We start from the raw sequence: 22,412 nt of genomic DNA, 5'->3' as shown, positions 1-22,412 counted from the left end.
TAGTTTTATATCCAAATCTTTTTATATGAAGGATCCTGTCTGTCATCCCAAAATGTAGCTTTTCAGGAAACTGGCGGCCATATGTAATGGTTAATTGTTGTCTCTACTTTTTGTTGTGTGGAACACAGATGGTCAAACATGCTTATTTACTATAAAGTTGCCTCCAGCACTTTTGTAGTTAATTGTGTTTGTTAGTAAGTTAGGGGGATGGTAGATGTGGCTGTGACTAGTGCATCATTTCAGTAAGAGAATGCCTGTTTATGCTATCCATTGTTTGTGCTTAGAGTCTGTAATCTCACCGAAGATGATCATTGTACATGCAATACAGTTTTATGCTCGGAAAGACATTAAAAAATTTTTTTTTATATTTTGCTTTAATTGCATCAGCATAAATAAAAAAACCAAAAATAAAAACACTATATAAAACTATTTAATGTTCAAGCCAAGCAAATATATATATTATTATTATCATCCTTTATTTTTATGGCTTCACCACTGATAAAAGTGATTGTCTGTTTCGTACATTCAGTATAATAACTTCCAGTTTAATATTGCAATATTTGTGCTTTGTTGCAATTCCAGCTTTATATAGTGAGCAGTGTTTTAATGTTAATGTGCGTCCGCTTTTCTTCTAGAATCACCTTTGTGTATATATACATGTCGGAAATTGTTTTTATACAGACAGGGCTATCATTTTGCCTTATAAGGCACATTTATTACTATCATTTTTACCATATGCCAGAGGTTCCCAAAAGCGCTCCTCAAGGCTCCCCAACAGTTTAGGTTTTAGAGATATCCATGGTTGAGCACTGATGGTTAAATCAAATTGACTGAGGTACTAATTAAGACACCTGTGGTCAACATGGAAACCCTTAAAACCTGGACTGTTAGGGTACCTTGAGGACAGAGTTTGGGAACCTCTGCCACATGCAATGATATTAACCTTGAAGATAATACTACTATTGTTCTGTGGTTAAAGCAAAGTATTTGGATTTGTACTAGAAGATTAAAGACAATAATCCAAAGAGATTCATGTTGTTCTAATTATTCACTATACAGAGTGAAGATTCAGATGAAGATGAACCTTGTGCAATCAGCGGTAAATGGACCTTCCAGAGGGACAGTAAGAGGTGGTCAAGATTGGAAGAATTTGATGTGTTTCAAGGACATAAGCCAGTGTTGTGTGACTCCCACCAGCTGGCAAGTGCCGTGAGCCAAGACAGCATTCTTACAGACCTGAGCGAGCACCATGAAGTTTCTTCAGTCCACAGCAGCGACAGTCAAAGGGCACATGTTCCCAGTGATGCAGGCACTACAAGAACAAACTCTGTCATAAGCATTTGTTCATCTGGAAACCCTTTTGCAAATGATGACTCTTTCGGTAGCCTTCCATCACCCAAAGAACTTTCAAATTTTAACTTCAACATCAAGGCATCTGAAAAGAACTCTAGATCTAGGACAAAGAGCCTTCTGAAAAGAATGGAAAGCCTGAAGATCAAAACCTCTCATAGCAGAAAGAAGTCTCAGTCTAAAATAGGGCTCACCATAAGTGAACCCATCTTACAAGAAGGAGTTGATGATGATAAGCTAAAGCATCTTAACTGTGTGGAAATATCTTCTCTCAACGGGAACCATATATATGCCCCCAAAGTGCGCAAGAGGAGCATATCAAACTCCACACAGACCAGTAGTAGCAGTAGTCAGTCTGAGACGAGTAGTGCAGTTAGCACTCCAAGTCCAATCACAAGAACACGGAGCCTAAGTGCCTGCCACAAAAGAGTTGGAATGTACTTAGAAGGTTTTGACCCTTTTAACCAATCTACCTTCAGTGATGTTCTTGAACAGAACTTTAAAAATCAGAGGGACTTTGGTGAGGATGTTGTGTTCTTTATCCCTGAGGACCACAAACCTGGGACCTTTCCTAAAGCACTTTCAAATGGAAATTTGTCTCCGACGGACAGCAGGTCCCCTGTGAGCTGGAGAAATGGGAGTTTTCTCGGACACGAGCATCTCAACTTCTCCAGGGAAAACAGTGTTAACAGCTCCAAAAGTTCTTTCAGCAGCAGGAGACGCAATTCTTGCTGCTCTGAAGGAAGCCGGTTGAGTATATATGACAATGTTCCAGGTACCCTTCTGTATTCTAGTAATGGGGACCTGGCTGATCTGGAACATGAGGACATTTTCCCAGAGCTGGATGACATCCTGTACCATGTGAAGGGCATGCAGAGAATAGTGAACCAGTGGACAGAAAAATTTTATGATGAAGGCGATTCAGATTCAGCTCTGGACTCTGTCTCCCCATGTCCGTCCTCTCCCAAACAGATACACTTGGATATTGATAATGACTGTAATGCTCTTAGCGATTTGGACAGCACAGGGAATTCACTGAATGAGTGTGAGGAGACGACTGTAATCCAAGGGAGGAGAGACTCTGGAGTAGGGGCATCCTTGACCAGAACCAATAGGTTTGTAATGTTTAGTTATACTGTGTTTTTATCTTATCATTATTACTGTCTAGAAGAGCAATAACTGGCTAATATTGTATATTATTGCATGCAGGGCTTTACTGCATTTGTCCTTTTTACTTGAATCTTTGGGGGTGGTTCTTCCATTGTTAGAACATTGGGCTTGATTCAGCAGTGCACGTTGAATCAGGAATCTGCGCATGTGCAGGACCCATTCTGGGAGTGTGCAGAATGATCCTGCTTAATCGCACGCAGACCCTTGAATACCTCTGCTTGATGGACAGGCAGAGGCATTTAAGGGGCAGTGCGGGGTCGGACTGTGTTCCTGAAAACTGGGAGTGTCTGCCCTGTTTTCCGGGAGTGGCCAGCCCAGAGACGTACGCAGTCTTCTGGGCTCGAAAGCCGGACAGTCTGAGTATGCTGAGGCTTGCTCAGCTGTCTGGCCATACACTATTGCAACCACCGATGGTCGCGATGGTGATCCCTGCCTGCAACCTCCGTCACAGTGCTGGGATCGCAAATGCAGCAGGGGGTGTCATACGCATTTTCTTACCCAGAGTAAGTCTAGATTTAAATTTTGATATTCAAGTAAAACTGGAACTAAGATTCAGACAGCTGTTTCCTATAGAGCTGATTGAGACGTACGTAAATCTAATTGGGCAGGTTTCCAGATGTCTGAACTGATATTTAAAATTGAAATTCTTGTGCAAGGAAAACAATATTACTATGCACTTTTGTCTTCCTGCTTGTAAAACAGGAAGTTTATATTGTAAAGCTATTGAAGAACCCAGCAGGGTGACACTCGCAGCTGATGAAATTAGCAAAAGTAATATTGCTGATTACATAAGTTTTCAAAAGCTTACATTTCAGGGTTTGGAATCCTAATCGTATATAGAAGTATATTTAAGTGTTTCAAAATATAGTTGTAGTAGATAAGCTTCATTTTAGTGCTCTTTTCATTAAGTGGTGAGACGCTGGATTTACTCACAATATGTGAAGGCCTGGGGGTGGGGTAGTTGTTTGATTGCCATTGTAATGACTGATCACTAAGTAATCACAAGTTACGCCTTCAGTATGTCTGATTTCATAATAGTATTGCCAGGGCTTGTCAACCCAATCAAGACAAAGGAATGTCTGAAAGCTTCAAATATCACTCAGAATCTAATCATCTGTTTTCTATCATGTAGGCACAGATTCAGATGGCACAGCTTCCAAAGTTCACACCGTCCCAGTTTGCGGTCTGCCTCACTGCAAATCAACTGCCAGTCAGTGACTCAGATTAACTTACTTCAGAAATACTCACTCTTAAAGTTAACCGCTCTCCTGGAGAGGTACACCCCGTCCAACAAACATGGATTCAGCTGGTGAGTATATAGGATATTTGATATAGCAATGCAGAAAGTCATTTGGTGTTTATTCCAAAAAAAAAAAAAAAGTGCAGTAGTGCTAAAATTATTTCCACTGAAATCGGGAACAAATGCAGGTCCATAGATGTCAGACGGTGTAATGGTTAGTGTTACTGCCTCACAGCACAACTAACTCAATTGTGAGTTCAATTCCCACCACGGCCCTAACTGTGCTAAGTTTGTATATTCTCCCTGTGCTTGTGTGGGTTTCACTGGGTACTCCGGTTTCCTCCTACACTCCAAAAATATACTGGTAAGTTCATTGGCTCCCAACAAAAATTAACCCTAGTGTGTATATGTGTGCGTGTGCATGTGGTAGGGAATATAGATTGTAAGCTCCACTGGGGCAAGGACTGATGTGAATAGCCAGATCTTCTCTGTAAAGTACTGCGGAATATGTGTGCGCTATATAAATAACTGGTAATAAATAAATAAAAAATAAAATGTCCGGTGGAGCTTGGGATGTAGGGCAATGTCACTTTCTGCCCTTGCATAAGACCATAAGTTACGATAGTATCCTTAATGCAAGATGTATAAATATCATTATACATGCACATAATTGTTACAGATCCTTTTCAGTGCCCAATATCTCCGGAATTGCTCCAGGGTTTGCTAGCGGCAAAGATGAAAATAAGTAACAATATCCCTCCTTCCTCTTCCCCACAAAAATGTGTAACCCACAACATCAAAGTGTTTTCTCATTCAAAGACCTATGATCTGCTTTCCCAGAAATGCAGGAATTGCTAGGGCATCTAGAAACGGGCATCTGCAAATAGTTCATGCGTGTTTCAAATTCTCAATATGAGTCATAATGTTTTGGTTTGTTGTGTTTTTTTTTTTACATTTACAAAGAAAGTCTTTATTCTTTGCATACATTCACTTATTAGCCCAAACGGCAACATTCTAAGCGCGTCCTCTGCAGCGTTTATTGTGTGACTGGTAATTTGTATGTAAGTAGGGGTGGGATGAGTGCTCAAGTGCTAGATGTATTTTATATTGTCCCAAACATAAAAGGACATTATAGTGCATTGTTTTCACGGTGACTCTCTTCCTTAACCCTTTTAGAATTGGCCATGTTTCTTTCCATTCACTCATTTGTAGGGCTGATGTTTCTGGCTGACGGCCCCTAATTCTTTACACCAGATCCCTGCTGGTTTGCATGATGCTGGGTGGCAGACTCTTCTTTGGAGTCTTTGTTAATAGAAGAAAACCTTCTTTGTTAACAAGGCTATTTTCTGTTGATTAGCAGAAGAGTGAAGAAGTGACATTATTAGGGGGCTTTCGCTGCAGGATTTATTGACTTTCTTGCTGGCTTCTGCCCAGCTTTCATTATTCCTCTGTGTAGATGTGCTAACAGAATAACATCTCCTGGTTCCATTTCTGGCTCCATATCCTAGATGTGTCTGAAATAAATGCTACACACAGCCAGAGATTTGTTAGAACACTCGCTTAGTACTATGTGCCGGGCGATATTAGATTTGGTTATCTTTTGTATTACATGTAATTAAACTTATTTTATGTTTACTCTGTGTCATAATTAAGGGTTTTGCCACCCAGGCATTGATTCAGTGTTGCATTTCCACAAGGACTGAGGGGGTCATTCAGACCCGGTCGTTAGCGCCGATGCGCTCGGACCGGGTCGATGGCCCCCCACAGAGCATGCGCACGACGGCGACGGCGCCGTCGTGCGCATGCGTGAGACCCGCTACGACCGACAGCGCCGGTCGTAGCGGGTCTCGATCCAAAGGGGGCGAGCTATCGATGTTGATTGACAGCTCGCCCCGTTTGGAAGGCGGTCCGGGGGGGTGGCAGCCCAAACGGAGGCGTTCCTATGGGAACGCCTGCCGTTTGGGGGAGGCCCCACTGACTTCACTAGTGATGTCAGTGGAGAGCTTCCGGCTCAGACAGAGCCAGAAGCTCTCCGGGGCTTACGACAAGGGAGACCCTACCCTAGGGTCTCGTCGTAAGCCCCGATGATCATCGCGACCATCGCGACCATCACCGGAGCGGTCGTTAGAGCTGTGGGTGTTAACCCACAGCCTAACGACCGCAACAGAGGCGGGCGGTCAGGATGCAAGTGGCCGCCCAGTTTCTGAGCGACCGCTTGCATCCTCCGACCGCCTCTGAATGAGGCCCTTGGATTCAAATAAAAGAGAGATGAACATATCACTGCATATTTCTTTTAAAAATGATCCATGCTTGAAAAAAAGTCTTTAAGTCCTATGAGATTTATGTTCATTTTTTTTGTGTGTATGTAGGGCTGTGCCAAAGTTTATGAAGCGGGTTAAGGTTCCAGACTACAGAGACAAGAATGTGTTTGGCGTTCCGTTAACTATTAATGTGCAGAGATCTGGTCAGCCGCTGCCGCCGAACATACAGCAAGCCATGCGCTACCTACGTAGCCAGTGCTTGGACCAGGTTTGTCTAGGTTGCAATATGTTGGAATGTTATGTTGTCCTCTTCTCTATGGTTTAGTGATGTTATGTCCCTTTACTTTGTCTTGAAGGTGGGACTGTTCCGAAAATCGGGCGTCAAGTCTAGAATTCTGGCATTACGGGAACTAAGCGAGAACAATGCAGATTGCTTGATATACGAGGGACAATCTGCTTATGATCTGGCTGACATGCTAAAGCAGTATTTCAGGGATCTGCCAGAGCCCCTTCTCACCAGCAAACTCTCAGAAACGTTCCTGCAGATCTATCAGTGTAAGTGGTCATTAATTGATGATATGATTTCTATTATTATCATTGTTTACAAAGGGACAGCCTTTTCCCACGGTGCTGTATATTTATGGAGACAAAGCAAATACACACTGCTAATAATGTTTGAGACTGTAAGCTAATGGAGCAGTGTCCTCGGTACCCTTGGTCTCCTCGGTACCCTTGGTCTCCTATCTGCACCTCCTTTGTCAAACCAGTCTGTGCAATTTTTATATGATTTGTAACCGATCCGTGAAAGGGACGAGTTGCCATTGCAATGGCACGGCCCTATCTCGTCCCAGATTTGTGGATTTTTGGACGCAGCTCTATGGGGCTGTGAACAAGAGTCCTTGAATCCGGTGGTACCGTAAGTGCAGCACTCGCAGGGTTGAGAACATCTCAGCTAATTGGATTGAGCCCTATGAGTTTAAAATAGAATTGTATCCAACTGTTATTTTTGCGCATCTACCTTTAAAATTCTAATCCTACTGTATATCGTATCTGCTTTGGTTGAAGATTTTCTTCAATAATTGCCATTTTTATTTTTTTTGACTGTGCTATTTTTATTTTGTTTTTATTTTTGCTCATCTTACTATGAAGAACATTATAAATGAGTCTTCATTACAGGACTCAAAAATATATTAAAATTTAAAATGATCGCAGTACATTTCCAAAAGAAATCAGCAGATTCACTATTTCCTGGCTGGATGGTGGAATTATCGCCAGTGAGACAGCCAACTCTGACTGCCAGGAACAGCCACAAAAACAGTGATCTTAAGAATAGCAGAACGGTCGTAATTCTGCTCCTGCATGGTAGCGCTTGTAACTATGTGTATATATGTATATCTAGAACTGTTCAACGTTTCAATTGAACTTCAAATTTTGTAACAGGAACTCGTGTTCCTGATTAACAGTTCTAGAGGCTTGGAATCCTCTTTTTGATTATTTCTATATACTGAGAGTGCCGCCTGTATCTATTCCTTTTCTACTTGAATATCCATTTGGGGAAGGCACAGTTTTACAGCGGGAGTGCCGAGTTTAGTGTGTGTGTTTGTGTGTGTGTGTATATATATGTGTGTGTGTGTGTGTGTGTGTATATATATATACATTTTATTATTGTAAATACCATTTAAATGTTTTGCAGACACATTTATGAAGTGCACTTTAAAATGTTTATAGTTTTACATCAATGTATCTGGGTGTTCCTGCCAGTATTGTATAGTGTCAAGAGATGCCTCCATAACCTGGAAGTGCATCTATCTGTGTGGAGAGGCTGTAAAATGGGAAGCAGTGCACTGCCTGAAAGATGTAAATGTCATAAGTCACCCTTATGTCATCTTAGTACTACACTTTTCAATACATTATACATGCATTACTCTCTCAGTGCAACAAGATCGGAAGACTGTCAGTCCTCTCAGCGGGTGCATAATTCTTGTGCAGTTAGGCAAATTGAGCAGCACGGTGGCAAGAAATCTGATTTTGCACTGCTTCACATATGACCTATATTTGTGTTTGTACAAGTGGTTACACTGATGATGTGGATAGAATGGAGTGAACGGGCACTGTTACAAGTTTCCTTATGAAAATTTAATGAAATGCTCAATTTGTAACCATAGAGTTGTTTGCTGAAGAGTCTGTTTTTAGAAACCTGTTTTCTTTCTGTAGTGTTTCATATTCATGTATTCAAACAGTCCTGAGACTCTTCCCTGGAGAACCCTGTCTCACTGACTATGCATCTAATAGTATATCCTTTGGAGCAACTTTGCAGAGGTTATGATCATATGATAAGATGTATGCACTCAGTCTTTCGTAGTGATGTTAGAAATTAATATTGCTCTGTAGACAGCAGATTTAAAGGACGTTTAAGGCTGGGTACACACTACATGATGACATGGACGATTTGTCGTTTTGAGGCAAATGTGAATGACAAATCGTGCATATCCTGCAGTGTGTATTGCCCGCTCCCTCGGGACGCATTTGACATCGTGTGATTGGCCGTGCTTGCACAGCCAATCACATGATATTGCATTCAGGGCTGTGTAGTTTTAATGAAGGACGGAACGAATGATCACTCCATAGTTCAAATCTTTTGGCATGTTCCGGTAATATTGCATCGGCAAGACTGCCGGGTCGTCTAGTGTGTACCCAAGTGTTTGATCTAAAAATGTTTTGATTTAGGAGTTTTTGACAACGTTCCAACTCTAACTATTTCAAAGTGAAGGTTGAAGGACCTGTTTCTAAAGTGCTCAGTGAAACTGATTAGCACAATAGATGCTTCTTCATAAAATATGTAAAGTGCAGACCCAGAAATCTGATGCATGGGAGATAAAGCTGGTCACAAACGCTGCAATGTCTCAGCAGATATTAGCCAAATGGAACAATATCCTAGCATGTGTGACCCTAAAACAACTACGATGATAGATAATGATCTACATAGGGTCCGATTCAATTAGTTGCGGTACATACTGCATACATGTGCCTTATTTCGATTGCTTGAACGGGCCACATTGAAGATAGAACTGAGCAGCCGGATGTTGTTCTAGTTGGCTAACTACGAGTGTGGACATAATGATTGACGATCTTGCTCCTCAACACTTGAGTCAATGGGCAATATTGTCTTTTGTATGACCATATATAGAGAAACAGCTTCTTATCATAGTTCACCGGCATCACTTCTAATTGGACAAAAGTATTAGTATACAAACATTTAAATTAATTTTTACTGCTCTCCACAGATGTTCCAAAAGACCAGCGCCTCCAGGCAATCAAGGCTGCCATTATGCTCTTGCCTGACGAGAACAGAGAGGTCCTGCAAACTCTGTTATACTTCCTAAATGATGTCGCTGCGGCTGTGGATGAAAACCAGATGACACCCACAAACCTGGCTGTGTGTTTAGCACCTTCCCTATTCCACCTTAATACCTTAAAGAGAGAGAACTCTTCTCCCAGGTACTACGTCATGTTCAGTGACTTGTTCATAACGCAATGCCAAATAAACTTTTATACTACTTAAACCGTTCCTTAGGCATGACCACAACAACTAAATCTAACCTCTGTGTATACATTATTTAAAGGGTGATGCAGAGGAAGCAGAGCTTGGGGAAGCCCGATCAGAAAGATTTGAATGAAAACCTTGCAGCCACCCAAGGCTTAGCACATATGATTGCCGAATGCAAGAAACTCTTCCAGGTATCAGCTGTCACTTCTTATTCTCTGTTGCTGCAAAATAACACTGTCCCCTGTTTTCTGATTACTAACCCTTTATATGAAGGTACTGTAATACCGCATTACAGCCTGGTTTCCATGTTGTAAATCGGTCTTCCCATGCTGGTTACATAATGGTTTAAAAACCCCGGGATTAACAGAATTGTTGCATTCTTCTGTACAGATACATTATACTGGCAGTTGCCTTGGCTTGTATGCTAAAAATAACAGTGTGTAAGCGATTTATAAATTTAGTGCCCAATCCCTTCCTAAATACACTAAATCCATTACAACTCTGTTATTGTTAGATAGCTTAACAGATTTGGTTTTGTTTTATTTCCTTTCTTCCTGGCCCAGATTCCTGAAGAAATGAGCAAGTGCCGTAACTCTTACATGGAGCAAGACCTGAGGCCAGTGTGCCTGGAGGAACTGGTCAATGGGAATAATGAAGGGATGTGTGACTATCGGTCTTACCTTCAAGAAGGCATTGACAACCTGCTCAAAGAGGCCAAGGACAAGTTTAAGGGCTGGGTCAGCTGTTCCACATCAGAGCCAGCTGACCTCGCCTACAAAAAAGTAAGAGGTTGTTTTGTTTTTTTGTTTTTTTTCTTGCATTGTTTCATTTTAAACCTACAGATGTGTCCTCATACATCTAGCCTCAATACGCCATGCAGCGCGGCTTATCTAGCGTGAGTGAGCCGCCAGGTCCCTGTGCTACTCTGCTAGTGCCAGGTGTTTGTTTGTTTGTTTTTTTTGTCAAAAATGCATCTAAATCACAATGCAATGCAACTAGGACGCACCAGCAGACTGTGCTTATTAATTTTATACGTGACACTTGTATATCAGTGTGCATCGGAGTCTGAATTTGAACTACAATGGAACTTGGAATGAAAACAGCTGCATTGTAGCACTTTTTCGTACACCGATTGAGAGACTCAGTCACACACACATATACAAGTGTCACATATCGCACCAATCAGCACAGTCTGCTGGTGCGTCCTTAGACACGTTTTCAGCGAAAAAAAAGACACCCGACACTAGCAGACTTTCTCAGCACCTGGCGCGCCGAAAGTGGGTTTTCAGCACGACTGCAGAAAAGATGTATAAGGACACATCTGTATGATAACCAGTTCTTCCCTAGATGCAGCCCCCTCCATTCCCCCACACACACTTCTCCATGACCAGAACTATTTTATTTTGTGGTGTCTGTTCGAAGGGAATGTTTTTTTAATTGCAGCTAGATTGCAGAGCGCCCAACGGATCAATTTTGGTGATATTTGGTTTATTGTTACTATTTTGTGGGTTATACAGGTGATACCACTACACCAAAAGAACTGCAGGGCTGCTTTATCTGCAGCGCGCTTATCCTTGACACACCTTTTTCTCACTTTAGAGTCCATTTTAACCTGTTTTTTGTGACCAATATTGATCATCAAGTTTCCTAACAAATTCCCTGCACTGAATGTAGAAGGCAAGTGTTCCATGTGAGAGAGAGAGGACAGTTCCCGAATCAGCCATCGCTTATCTCTTGTCACTCATATAGGCCCAATGAGGGCCGATATGCCCTACTAAAGACAAGCAAATTCGTCAGCTGTTTATTTTTCCATTGCCTGTCCTTCTGACAGATAACAGCATCTGATTTGTCAGTAATGTATTTTATTCTAATTGTCCTTCAGATATTTTGTAATGTTCATACTTTTTTTTTTTTAACGTTTGTGGTGATTTTTCTGCTCTCCACTTTTATCAAATATTCATTTCCTGAGCAAAATGTTCAGTTTCCTGATATAGAAAACACAAATCCTCACTGACGTATGTTTACATCTCAGATTCCGGAAGGCCCCCCTCTTCGTCTGTGGAAAGGCACTATTGAGATCCCGGCTCAGCCAGAAAATGTTCTTCAGCGTCTGCTGAAGGAACAACATCTCTGGGACGAGGACCTGCTGGACTCGAAAGTTATTGAGACTTTAGATGAACAGACTGATATTTATCAATATGTCCAAAATAACATGGCTCCACACCCACCTAGAGACTTTGTGGTGTTACGGTGAGTGGAAATAAAGAGGGAAGCTGCAGCTGCCATTTTAGGCAAAGTCAGTCATTTATGTAGTATGGAAGATTTAGAGTAACCCAGCCCAGGCTTCTAGTTGACAGGACTGTGCGGACGTTGTGTGAAGCAAACACACAAATAGATATGTTTTACTTTTTTTGTGTTTTTATTTTATTTGTCATTTTATTAGTTTCTCTGTGGTGACCAATTATTTACTGAAATCCACGGAGGAGTGGCGTTGGCAAAGATATTGCGGGATGTCCTCATACGCCTTTCCTTTTTTCACCATATGGCGCAAGACGCCTGGCTACAGGCAGCAATTACCATCCTTGAATACTATTTCAGGAGTTTTACATCTTAATTTGACAGTAGTCTACTAGGTTGATAATAGTGTACGAAGGTCCTGATTCAGATGTGGCTAGTATTGCTCAGCCGCAGGGAAGCAGAATGTCCCTCATTGGACGTCTGCAGCCGTATTGCGTGGGGGGACGTGGGACTTTTCCTGCACATGCACAGTTTTCCTAAAATCTGAAAACTGCATGAGGAACCCATTTACTGTACTTGGGGTTAGTATTTTTTTGTCACAAAGGAATTGGTATATAATATATTGGTATAATGCACGGCGCAAGTCACTTGTACTTTGCCTTTTTGCCTGGATTATGTGCTTTTCTTGAATTTTGCTCCTTAATTCGCTAATAGTGTACTAAATACTTAGGATTAGTATAGCACATTAAGTTGCATATTTTAAGAAAAAGTTGCATGGCGAGGCTAAATCGCAATACCGTGGCGTGCCAAATGGGACTATTTGGCGCAATTGGAGGTGGACATATTGGTATGTCCTGTTGCACTACAAACACCCTATTACTGGAATTCAATATCCATTTATTGCTGTGTAATAGTTTCTTTTTAAGCTACATATTAGGATCACCAGACACAATTAGAAACCAATAAACAAAGCATAAGGTAATCTGTAAATCATACCCTGCAGATACGTACCAGTGTAATTTTACATGACATAACCCAGCTCCCTTAGTTTTTTGCTGCTCATGCTTTCTGTAATACATACCCATGTTTAATCCTTCCAGATCGTGGAGAAGCAATTTGCCCAAAGGAGCCTGTGTGCTGCAACATACATCTGTGGAACACGACCAGGCACCTTCACTTGGTGTTAGAGTCAACGTACTTCTATCCAAATACCTCATTGAGCCTTGTGCAGCAGGAAAATCCAAACTCACTTACCTGTGCAGAGCGGATCTGAGGTAAGGACCGTTATGTGTATGATTTACCATGTAAGAGTGTCAGGTACAGATGTGTCCTCATACACTATTGCTGCAGTCCCGCCAAACAGCCTTTCTATGAGAGCCAGGTCCCACCTGCTTGTGCCGAGCGTCTTTTGCGTCCCAAAACTGCATTCTCGGTCACAGAGCGCTCCTTGGGACTGCGCTGATTAATTTGCAGTGTGATTCCTGTATATCTGTGAGCGATGGAGTTTTCATCTGTATATGAAGTGCTGCGGGGCAGCGGCCGCTGCTTTGATCCATGCCTAGGTCCATTGTGCTTTATATACAAATTCGGACGAACACAGATATACAAGTGTCGCATATCCATTTAATCAGTGCAATCTCGTAAAGCGGTTTGCAGCTAAGGGGGGTATCCAATTAGCAGCGGTAAATTACTGCGGCTAATTACCTCGCTCGGGGCTATCCAATTAGTCCCAAAGTCGGCCTGACTACGGCACTTATCGGGGGGGTGGGGAGTGTTTCGGGACCTGATGTGTCCCGAAAATAATCCACGATAATTGCCGAGAAATCATAGGTCTGCAAGTGTATCGCGACTCCAATGTGTTTACTGGAGAGCTATGCTATTATTTCACCCAAAATAATAAGATAGGGTGAAAAAAAACATTGGCGAAAGTCGGGGATAATCGACGAAAAATCCCCGTTTTTGCCGATCGCGGGGATCAATTACTGCCCGAACAATGTTCGGGGCTAATTGGATACCACCCTAAGATGCAAAAAATATGCTCGGCGCAAGCAAAGTTGCATGGGACCTGATGGATAACCGTGCCAGGTGTCTTGCGCCGCATAGCGTATTGAGGCTAGAGGTGTATGAAGACCCATCTATAAAAGGGATAAGCCAACACCAATTTCCTATACAGAATCTATCCAGCAATACGTGTGGTGGAAGCAAGTTCCTGTGACCACCCATTAACGTGGTTCAACTATAAAATGTTTTATCTAACCAAATTATTTCACATATATGATATGACTGCAGCCCCAATATAGTCACTATGATGCGGGCTCCACTGCATATAATATAAAACTCATACATGCCTACAACAAACATGATTTATATACATCTGCGAGATTCATTTATATAATATGGAATAGTTACAACTATAAAAACCGCATAAGACAATCTCAGATTTGAAGGTCTGTGGGGGAAACCATATTTGAAGAAAAAAATAAATAAATGTTCGACTCCACTTAAATGTTGGCACTTCCATATACATAAATGCCAATACAACAGCACGTGCACAAGCTATCCTAAGGCTAACACTCGTTCTCTGTGCATGAGTGGACTTGCACTGAGAGTCAGGAAGGTCAGTGTAATACACATCAGGCCACCACTAGCCCCCATCAGATGCTTCCTCTGCCGAGTGGCTGATTTTTTAATCTGAAACTGCTGCTGATCAAGATACAAGCAGAATTTAGCTTGCTAAGTAGTTTTCATGTTTAGCATTGCTGCATTTATTCTGTAGCCACAGCAGTACGTTGGGTCACTTGTTACATATGCCCTGACTGAATTTCTACTTTTTGTTTTATAGAGGGCACATGCCAGAATGGTACAATAAAGTGTTCGGACAGTTGTGCGCAGCAGAGGTTGTCAGGATCCGAGACTCATTTATCCGCCCACAACCAGAAAGCAATAATGGAAAGTCACGGTGACAAGCTCAGGATGAGTCACCCAGAACGTTGAATTCATGTTTAAGATGAGAGGTGTTGCAAAATGGTGATCCCTGAATCTGGACCTTTGCAAGTTGTCTGGGACTAGTTTTAGCCAAGATATGAAGCTGCTTATTGTCTGTATGGTGCTTAATGCCCTGGATTGGAAATAATTGTCCTATAAACTCTCAACGTACATCATCATATATGTTTTATTACATATCAATTGACTTTGCTTCTGGGAAGTAAAATGACTTTATTGGAAGTATGTATCGTGCAAAATTATGAAAACGCCACATTCCTATATGCTGATGTTTTATTTTATTTTTTTTATTTTATTTTTTTTACATTATCATCATTTTTATTTTTGAGCATACTGAGGGACTGGTGTATCCACTGGAATAATTGGTACATATAAAAAAATATATATAATTTTTTTTTATTTTTTTTTTTGCAGCAGAAAAGATTTGCACAGTGAAAATGTGTGAATGAGTGTCATCCTTGTGAATTTAAACCAGTCATCTAGTGTCTGGTACACAGTTAGGTAAATTTGTAATGGTTTTAAACTCAGGTTTAGTTAACAGAAAGTTTTGCAAGTGGCCAAAACATTAAAGCAGTCTCCCACAGATTTGTTTACCCATTGGTGTAGAGATAGTCTCTGTTGCTGAACTGACACTAGATCCCACATCTACATGTTTCACACCTGACTGCCAAACACTATTTAAACTACACACACACATAATTTTATATTTTACAATTTAATTAAGAGGATTGATATGTGAACACTTTCCATCAAACAAAACACTTATTGAAATACAACATGTGCTATTATTTTAAACTATTGTAGGATTCTATTAATCACAGTAAGACTAGTTGCCTCATAAGGCAACAGGTAATTTTAAATAATTATTTTAAGTACTTTTACTGTACTTTTATATGGTTGCCATTTAACAGGTGGATGCTGCTTGTGTATATTAGCGACTGTATTCCCTGGTTAGTTTAGGGCTAACTTCCAACGACAATCGTGTACTACAAACACCGGTATGTAGACTTTCAGTATGGTAGGTGCCAGAGGTGATATCACTGCCATGTATTGAGAAGAGCCTCTGGCACCCAATGGGGTTTAAGACCTGTCCTCCAATTCACAATACAGAGAAGGAATATTGGAAGTTATTTAAGGTAAATCAATTGTATGCAGACTGAAAGGAGAACTTTTATGAATGAAAGTTGTTGAAAGATTTTTTTATTTACCATTGTCAGTATTATTTTAAATGCTTTTCAATGAAGAATTTCTTTTATGTAATAGTCAAAATAATAGTGTTTTTCATTATCAGTGTTTCCGAATATATTCAAAAATTGCAAAACTTGGTATTTTCATTGTAATCTTTGATTGTAAAAATGCATTGCTGTAAATACCACTTAAATGTAATGTGTATTGTTTAAGATACGAAATGCATGGCAACGGTAATTATTTAAAATATATGTATGTATTTATACCTCAGATAATGTCTCTTGTATCTGGATGCATTCCTTCCATTTTAAATATGCTAAACATGATAAAGATTAAAGTAAATGAGCATAGAAAATAGATTTATATCTTGATGTGTATGTCTTTACAAAATATAGCCAAGTGCACTATTAAATGTTTCAAACTGAGCTGGAATGTGCCCTCTTTTAATTACATTATAGCTTAATAAATTACAAAATATAGTCTATTCTGTATAGAACCGCAATTGGTAACATTTCCAGATGTTTAGAGATTTGTTAGATGACTATTAAACCTAAAATGTAATTGCCTTATATGCAAGAGTTAGGCCCGTATTCAATTAGTTTCACGTACGCCATAGTATCGCCTGCCGTACTTTTAGCCTGCATCACGTATTTCAGCCGAGGAAACTTATCGCACACGTACCCGCTATTTGCCCTATTTCAATTCCAAAGGATGCGAAAATGGCGACACGCAAAGTCAGAACAGGCGAAAAGTGGTGTCAGAATCGGGGAAATCAGCCTGAACCCCCAAAAAGATGCAGAAACATTTGGGAACAAGATAGTAGTGCCCAATTTAGCCCTAATAAAACTATTTGGGGTACTTACGTTCGCACAATTGCCACTAATTTGCGTCTTTGCACAAGTGGTGAAGTATGGCATAAAGCAGTATTTTTAGGAGATCATAAGTAGTAGTTTAAAATTTGGGGTACTTGAAAATAGGTGCAAGCATATTTAAAAGTCGCTAAAGTGAAGTTCTACAAAACGCACCTTAAGCAAACACCTGCAGTCAAAAACACACCTCACCCATACTTGCAGACCCCCCAAAAGTGTATTTTGCTACTTTTAAGGTTTGTACCCCCACTTTGTACTTTTTTGCCCCAATTTCAAAGTACTTTTTTGGGGTGTCCCTCACTTTTTGTTAGATATTTTTTGACGCAGTTGTCCTTTGGGGGCTGTCCCAAGGGTTCTGAATGGTTTCCCCACCTTTGCACCCCTGAATAAAAAAAAAGCACTTATTTTCTCCTGCTATTCAGAGGCGAATCTTTTTTGCCTATTACATTGCATTGACTTTCCGCAGCGGATGGAATTGAATACGAAAAGATTCCACCTGGCGAACAGTCGCAATCGGCGATACTTTTTCGCGGGTCTCGGCTTTTCGCTTCTAATTTAATACGGGCCTTAATATGAAAAGGTTTCATTGGTTTATCAAAAGATATTCATTATAATGTTATGATCTGGGAAGGGGGGGGTGAGCATTTTGTGCTGTGCCCTCCAAACTTCCCGCAAATGAGCCAAATGGAAGCCTGCACTGAAAATGGCTGGGCATCTGAAATGTCTGATTGCAGAGAAGAATAGCTGGCGTTCAGCTGCACAGTGACTACAAATAGTTATGTCATTGTGTTGCAGCTTTCAGCAATGTATTTGTGAATGTAAAATATCTTTTTATATTTACTGTCATTTTAATATGATTATTTCCAGTCTGCCATAATATATCTAGAAGACTAGTTTTCAGCTTGTTCTGGCTGTCTCGGCCTGCGTGGGGTTGTATGATGTGTAGACTGATGTAATCGCTTTTAAAAGTCACATATAAATGGATAGAGATCGTCATAGAACATGATTTATAGCATATTTCAGCCCTGATTGTATGAATGCAAAATCAAGGAACTCGCTAAACCTTTTTTTTTTTTTTTTTTAATTCATTCAGATAATTTCCTGCTCTGCTTCTTGGTTGGTATTTTATGACCAATCTTTGCTGATATCTTTACCTTATTTCCACAGTTTTCCTTTTCAGCGATGAGTGCCTATTGTAATCACCAAACATGACCTGATGGTGGTACTTGAAAACTAGAGTTGAGAACCAATTCTCTAGAGCAGGCCTGGCCAACCTGTGGCTCTCCAGCTGTTGTGAAACTACAAGTCCCAGCATGCATTGCAACAGTTTTGGCATTCCCTAATAGCAAAACTGTAGCAGGGCATGTTGGGACTTGTAGTTTCACAACAGCTGGAGAGCCACAGGTTGCCCAGGCCTGCTCTAGAGTGTATCTTGGTCGTACATAATTTTCTCATCCTTCTGTGATCTCCTCCCAACCTTCCTGCGCACTCCTCCCCATCCTCTCTTCTCTAAACTCTACTATAATTATACTCCCTGCCCCCAACAATTTTACTTGGAATCCCACTTCAATTAAAATACAGTCCGAGTTCCTTCATCCCTTTCTCACCAGAGCCGCTCTGTACAGACGAAGGCAGCGCACTTTGCTCCCCTTTCTTCGTTCACACCGCACTTTCTCTCGTAATTTTGAAAACAATTTTCTTATTCCTTTCGTCACCTGTCTATGGTCTCCATTTATCAACGTACCTAAATACCAGCGGCATATTTTGTTTAGTATCACAGTGATACATAGAATATACCACTGGTGTTCAGCATTACTGCGCCAGCGTGGTCCAGCGACGTCTCCCTCCTCAGCGGCATCCTCCACTCAGCTGCTGGCAGCCTAACGCTGCCAGCGACAGTCTTCTATGTCATGCGAATGCACAATGGTCCTTCTGCGGATGTACATGACAGTTTCACCCGGCAGTGCCGGAAAGGCTTCTGTCAGGTCTCCATTGCATCTAAAGATGGCGAGCGCGATACAGTGACAAACATCTCAGATTACTGCTGTTTATTACATATTGAAAGGATGACATAGGTCCCCATTTAGCACTTGCTAAAGGGATTAAGTGATTTTGGGGCCCATTTATCATTCTATAGTTGCGGCTATATCCCTGAAAACACCAGTTGCTTGATGATGCATTCAGGCGCTGTGGTCGCGTATTGCCATGCGTTCATGGGTGGTAATGTCACGCCCAGTTTGCATTGCAAATGCAATCATTAATAAATGGGCTCCATAGAGACATGCAAAGGGTTTACATTTGTCCCAATTATCTGTGGGCATTGCTGATTTTGCTTACTCCTGCTGCACACAGGTTGAAACTATCTTCCTATAGTGGTTTTACAGTATACCTGGTCACATTGCTCTGTTTTGAAAATTGTAGACTTAAAAGGGTGTTCTAGATCTTATAAAAGCATTTTAGAACTACTGCAGTTGCATGGGGCTGCGACTATGGGCCAGGAGGTGTGGGGGGGGATTGCTGATGCGTAACTTGCAACATTTTGTTGCATTCTTGTCCAAATTAGCATAAGTAGGATGTGGGGATTTAATGGGGAAGTGTAAGTGAGGGCAGTTACATGTTCAGGAAAAATGTGAGGCACTTTAAAGTTAAGGTTGGCTTGAAGTGTAATGCCATAATTATTATTGATAGATCTGAGGAGAGTTTTAAGGTGATGGTTAGGTCTATTGTCATTTTAATGATAATTGGCTGGTTTACTATTACTTCCTTGATAAATAGGGAAGTGAGAGCATGTTTCTAAATCTTTACACTTTTGGGGGGAAAAAAGGAGGGGGATTAACCACAACCCTGGTGAATGAACCAAAACAGGCAATCTAGTTAATGTCCAAGTACTGCTTCCCTTAAGGCAAAGTGACTTTACATTAAATCTTCTAGCTGTCTCAATTCACAAGTAGATTGTAGCCCCAAGACCAGATTTATTTACCCATGCAAAACTCCATATTGCAATACAAAATGAAACCTAGGTCATGAATATTTATTGCCAAACCAGATTGAACTCTTTTCCACCCAATCAGCTGTTTGGATTTTTTTTTTTTAAGTAAACCTATATATCTTTATTGATGCATGACAAAACAATGACATACAGTATCTACATTGCAGTAATGTAGCATAACATAGAAAGCACAACCAATGACGCCAAACAGCAAAGTTTAAAAAACATGTCTTCAATTACAACAGGCTATTGTGAAACTACAAGTCCCAGCATGCTTTATCAGCTGATTGTTGGGAGGGTATGCTGGGACTGCTATAGTGGATACATGGGGTGCCATTGCTATGGGGCCTAGAGGCTTAGATGGGCTGTGTGTCTGGCCATTTGTCCAGCTGAAAATGGGGACTCGCCAGTGCTCATATAGGTGGCGATCTCGGACTCTCTCTTCCAGGAAAACTAAAAACTGAAATGATCTCTCTCATGCCCCCTTTTCACCCTTCACAGGCACAGCTGTGCTAATCAGTGAGTCTGCTGATTACAGCTTTTGTGAAGCTGGGGGTCATTGGGGTTTATGCATCAAGCAATTAAAACCGTGGAGAAGTTGCCCATAGCAACCAATCAGTTCTTACTTAGCATTTATCAAGTACATTCTATAAAATAAGTAAGAACTCATTGGTTGCTATGGGCAACTTCTCCACTGGTCCATTTCTCCACTCTATTCACTGCTTGATACATCTACCCCATAGTGAGCAAAGTAGCATAATGTGAACTGGGGGCAGAACAATGTGGCATAATATGAACTGGCAGCACTACAGTATGGCATAATATGAACTGAGGGTATAATGTGAACTAGAGCACTTCTATGGGGCATAACATTAAGTAGGGCACTACTTTTGGGGGGCAAAACGAACAATTGATGTGGGGAGAGGGGTCTCTCGAAGCATTGGGGATGGGGCCCTTCAAAACATTGCTATGGGGCCCTAAAAGTTCTGGCTATGCCCTTGACTAGATCAACACATGGCAGGGCTGGTCTATGTGGCAGCTGGTAAGTAGCTGTACAGGGAATTGGGTTATTGTATAGCGTCAGCATACTCTGTAGTGCTTTACATTAGCCAATGTCACTATGCTATAAACAGCGGTTTTCTAATTTGATTTTTCTACTTTAGTTTTGAAAACAGCTGTAATAAACCTGTGATTTTCTAGTAACGCAGGGCCTGATTCAGAGATGGACGCAATGTAGATGTCTCTGCAGTGGAGAGATTATCGGTAAGCTGCGCATGCGTCTGAGTTGCACTGTGCATGCGTCAAATTTAATTTTTGCTGTCGCTTGCAGTGAGGCTTTATTTGCAAAGTGCTTGACAAGCAGGGACCGTTTGTGAGCAGGCACCGGTCGGCAGTGACAACACAGGTGTCTCATGACCGTTTTTGGTGCGTGTCTAAGCCTGCGCCTGCTATCCCGTACACAGGAGAATTGGCTCTGGCGTTTCAGTTACCGCTGCCATTCTTTGAGCGCAGTCACTTGGATTTGCGAAACCTCCGATGGGTGTCTCAATGCAACTGCATACTAGTGCAAAAGGGACAAAAAGGTTGTTTAATACGATTTTATAATATCTGGTAGAGCATACAGTGTATTTTTTATAAAAGGGTTTTTGAATAAAAGTTAGGTTTTACCTAATACTTTATTATCTATGCATTTGTAGAGCCCCCAAAAAGTTTTATTGTCCCTTTTGCCCTTAGTATTCATTTACACTTTCTAAAACGTTCGGTGCACCACCAGCACGGTGCCCCTACATATTTACCTTACTAAAAGGGGCCTTTATGTTTGTTTATTTGATTTTGCTATTCTATTGAGGGACATCATCCATATTTTTACACGTCTCAATACAAATCCAGTGTGATATTTTCGCGCAGCCGATGCGCACAAATTCACAGCTGCAACGGCATTAGCGTCCATCTCTGAATCGGACCCGTAGTCATATTAGCTTGGATTTAGTGCTGCTTGATCTAACAATTGTACAGGAGAATGTGTACACTGTGTAGAACAGCAGAATAATATAAGCATGACATTTTATGTAATCTAAATTCACGTTTTCCTTTGGCCACCCACCCCTAAGGGAATAAACTATTCACTGCACGCTGACAGCTGTGCTTCATCCACATCGGTGTGTGCGTACGCTCTCACATCCAGTAAGCAAATTACCTGGATCGCCTCTTGACAGGATTGTTTTATTACAGCATTTGCAACCTACAATTATAATTAGCAGATTTCATTGTAAAGGGCTGTGAAATCAATCATTGCATACTTGCGAGGGAAACTGACATGATGTAATACACCTAGCAGTCTCATGGCTGTGGAATGTTTTCCTAGACACCAGATGTTAGCTTGTTACTAATCTCAAGGCACTATGAAGTTTTATATGCAACATTGTGTCCAAAATGCAGTGTGTCATTTTTGACTCGCTGGCCAAAAAAACCTTCGTCAAACGTAAATGTGTAATTTATAATTGTCAGGAAATTGAGTAGTGTAAAGTTTGATGGGTTACAGGGAAAGGAGAAAGAG

At 41.1% G+C, this 22,412-nt stretch overlaps 1 protein-coding gene across 1 annotated transcript in view; it reads left to right on the top strand.

Moving 5' to 3' along the window:
• DLC1 (DLC1 Rho GTPase activating protein) overlaps positions 1–16,422 on the top strand; it is a 458,419-nt gene extending 441,997 nt beyond the window's left edge. Inside the window, exons 8-17 of the mRNA XM_088478740.1 lie at positions 1,060–2,465; positions 3,653–3,829; positions 6,130–6,289; positions 6,378–6,576; positions 9,306–9,519; positions 9,645–9,759; positions 10,132–10,350; positions 11,601–11,818; positions 12,907–13,080; positions 14,649–16,422. Of these exons, the coding sequence (XP_088334866.1) occupies positions 1,060–2,465; positions 3,653–3,829; positions 6,130–6,289; positions 6,378–6,576; positions 9,306–9,519; positions 9,645–9,759; positions 10,132–10,350; positions 11,601–11,818; positions 12,907–13,080; positions 14,649–14,769 (3,003 nt within the window). The 3' untranslated portion in view covers positions 14,770–16,422. The remainder of the gene's footprint in view (positions 1–1,059; positions 2,466–3,652; positions 3,830–6,129; positions 6,290–6,377; positions 6,577–9,305; positions 9,520–9,644; positions 9,760–10,131; positions 10,351–11,600; positions 11,819–12,906; positions 13,081–14,648) is intronic.
• The last annotated feature ends 5,990 nt before the right edge of the window (positions 16,423–22,412 follow it).

Source organism: Taudactylus pleione, unplaced genomic scaffold, assembly GCF_031769625.1.
Source record: "Taudactylus pleione unplaced genomic scaffold, aTauple2 ptg000218l, whole genome shotgun sequence".
Taxonomy (NCBI): domain Eukaryota; kingdom Metazoa; phylum Chordata; class Amphibia; order Anura; family Myobatrachidae; genus Taudactylus; species Taudactylus pleione.
This window is presented reverse-complemented; position numbering and strand designations above follow the sequence as displayed.